This window comes from Atta colombica, unplaced genomic scaffold (assembly GCF_001594045.1).
Source record: "Atta colombica isolate Treedump-2 unplaced genomic scaffold, Acol1.0 scaffold205, whole genome shotgun sequence".
Lineage (NCBI taxonomy): Eukaryota > Metazoa > Arthropoda > Insecta > Hymenoptera > Formicidae > Atta > Atta colombica.
Window position 1 is genome coordinate 855425 of NW_017259300.1, and position 2137 is coordinate 857561.

Below are 2137 nucleotides of genomic sequence, written 5' to 3' on the forward strand. Positions count from 1 at the left end.
TTTAATATCTTTATTATCTCTCGTATGATCTTTTATTATTTTCTTTTTCTTCATCATATTTGATTTTAATTACCCAGCGTAGTTATATATTAAATATTATTGTTAGAAAATGTTTCCAATTAGATATAACTACTTATAATTACTGTATGTTTTTTTCCAATATATTTCTAAAATGCATTACTGTATGAACGGCTTATTTTGAAAATAATGTAAATAATTTTCATTAAAATCTTATTAAAACCGACGAATCTCAAGTACGGTATCCAGTTAAATTCCTTGTATACGTTATAAAATTTGATTTTATACTTTGAAAATAAACAGTCTGCATAAGAGAGATTTAATCTATATTTAATTGAGGGATTATATTATGCACTTCGCTCACTATCCTCCTCGAAGAACCAGGAGGATTATTTATATATTATGCCCCTCTACTATCCCCTGTGGAAACGATACTTCCTATCTCGCATTGGTCGCTGGTATCTAATAGTCTCCTCCTTATTCGTTTCGTATAATAAAAGGCGGCATTTTGCAGAGAGACCGAGTCACCTCCGCTTTTACTCTCGCTCGAAGGCGAAACACTTTACGAGAAAATTCAATAGATAGCCGGTCGATGGAGGATGTTGTAGAGATTGTTCCGTTGTGTGTGATCTATGGGGGCACCATGGCCGGGTCTACCCCACAGCCTTTTCCAAGTATCGAAGTGTCTGCGACAACCTTCCTGTTCAATCCGCCGTTCTTCCTGAAACGAGATCCAAGTACGGAATGATTTGTAACGTTAGAGAAAAACTGAAAGAAAGAAAGATATTCCATGTAAACCTTAGTCACACTTAATAGTTGTAAAATACTAATATGTAGTCTCATTTTGTAAACTAGTGAAAAAAGACGAATTTATATACGTTTCAAATATAAATGTTTTAAGTACGGTGCAACGTAGAATTGATGAATTGTTGAAAAAAATATGGCAGAGAGAGAGAGAGAGAGAGAGAGAGAGAGAGCAATTAAAAAATGTCATTTTTATTAAAACATCTTTTAAATATATACATTATAAAATAAACGTTTTAAATACTATGCACTACAAAATTGATAAGGTGCTAAAAAAGACAGATCTTAGAAATGCCATTTTTCATTAAAATACTTTTTTTTATTTTCTGGGTTTCTACAAAAATTATTTAATGATAAATTAAATTAGATCACCAATGTGAATAATACAAATAAGTATATAGCGCCAAGTATGGTCGAGGCTGGATCTTAGTACTTAATAATATTTCTATGTAAATCTTAAATACTTTCCTTTAAATAAACTGCGCACCGATTGCTGTCGGAAACACAATCAGTAAACTGAAGCTAAAATATATATCATTCATTAAATTGAATAATGATGCTAATAAGCATCTTAAAACACCACAAAGAATTTATTTCAACAAAAATATATAATTTTTTAATATTAATATAACAATATTTAGTATTAATACAAATATTAATACAAATTTAATTTTTATTGCAGTAGTTTACACGAAAATTTTATTATCAAATACTTTTTAAATAACGAAAATATTTTTTCATTTATAAAACAATGTAAAATAATAATAGGATAATCAAATAAAATTGATCGAATATTAAAAGCGAAGTATTTTTAAATCTAGTTTTATTTTCGGTCCATTTCAAGATTTAACAAGTCTTCTTATAGATTGCTTGATTTCATCATCGATATGTGAGCGGTATCAATATGATTCAATGTAACAGACGGCAACGAAATTGCCAAGAGATCGGTACAATTAATTCCGATTCAAATTACCGTTCAACGTCGCGCAATCGTCATCGATCATACGGCACTTACCAACGTCTTGTCCCGCTTACGTCGTATTTGCTCAGCGAGATCCGCGATGTACTCTCGATTGCCAACGCCAAGCGCGCGAAGCCTGTAAAAGAAAGGAAGAGACGCCTGTCGTACTCAGCTTTCATATCCTTTCTTTGATAAATACGGCACCTCTGCGGAAATGATGGGAGCACATGCGCCAAGACGCAGATTACGGGAAATAAAGGTTTGAGGGGAGTAGCACTATCTAGGGCGAGCCACATTAGATGTGTGTGTGTGTGTGTGTGTGTGTGTGTGTGTGTGTGTGTGTGTGTGTGTGTG

At 32.6% G+C, this 2137-nt stretch overlaps 1 protein-coding gene across 1 annotated transcript in view; it reads right to left on the reverse strand.

Annotated features, from left to right (window-relative positions):
- Nucleotides 1-428: 428 nt before the first annotated feature.
- Nucleotides 429-2137, reverse strand: part of LOC108687362 — a 27786-nt gene continuing 26077 nt past the window's right edge. The window contains exons 5-6 of the mRNA XM_018193071.1: nt 1838-1919; nt 429-739 (exon numbers count right to left, since the gene is read on the reverse strand). Coding sequence (XP_018048560.1) covers nt 593-739; nt 1838-1919 — 229 coding nt within the window. The 3' untranslated portion in view covers nt 429-592. The remainder of the gene's footprint in view (nt 740-1837; nt 1920-2137) is intronic.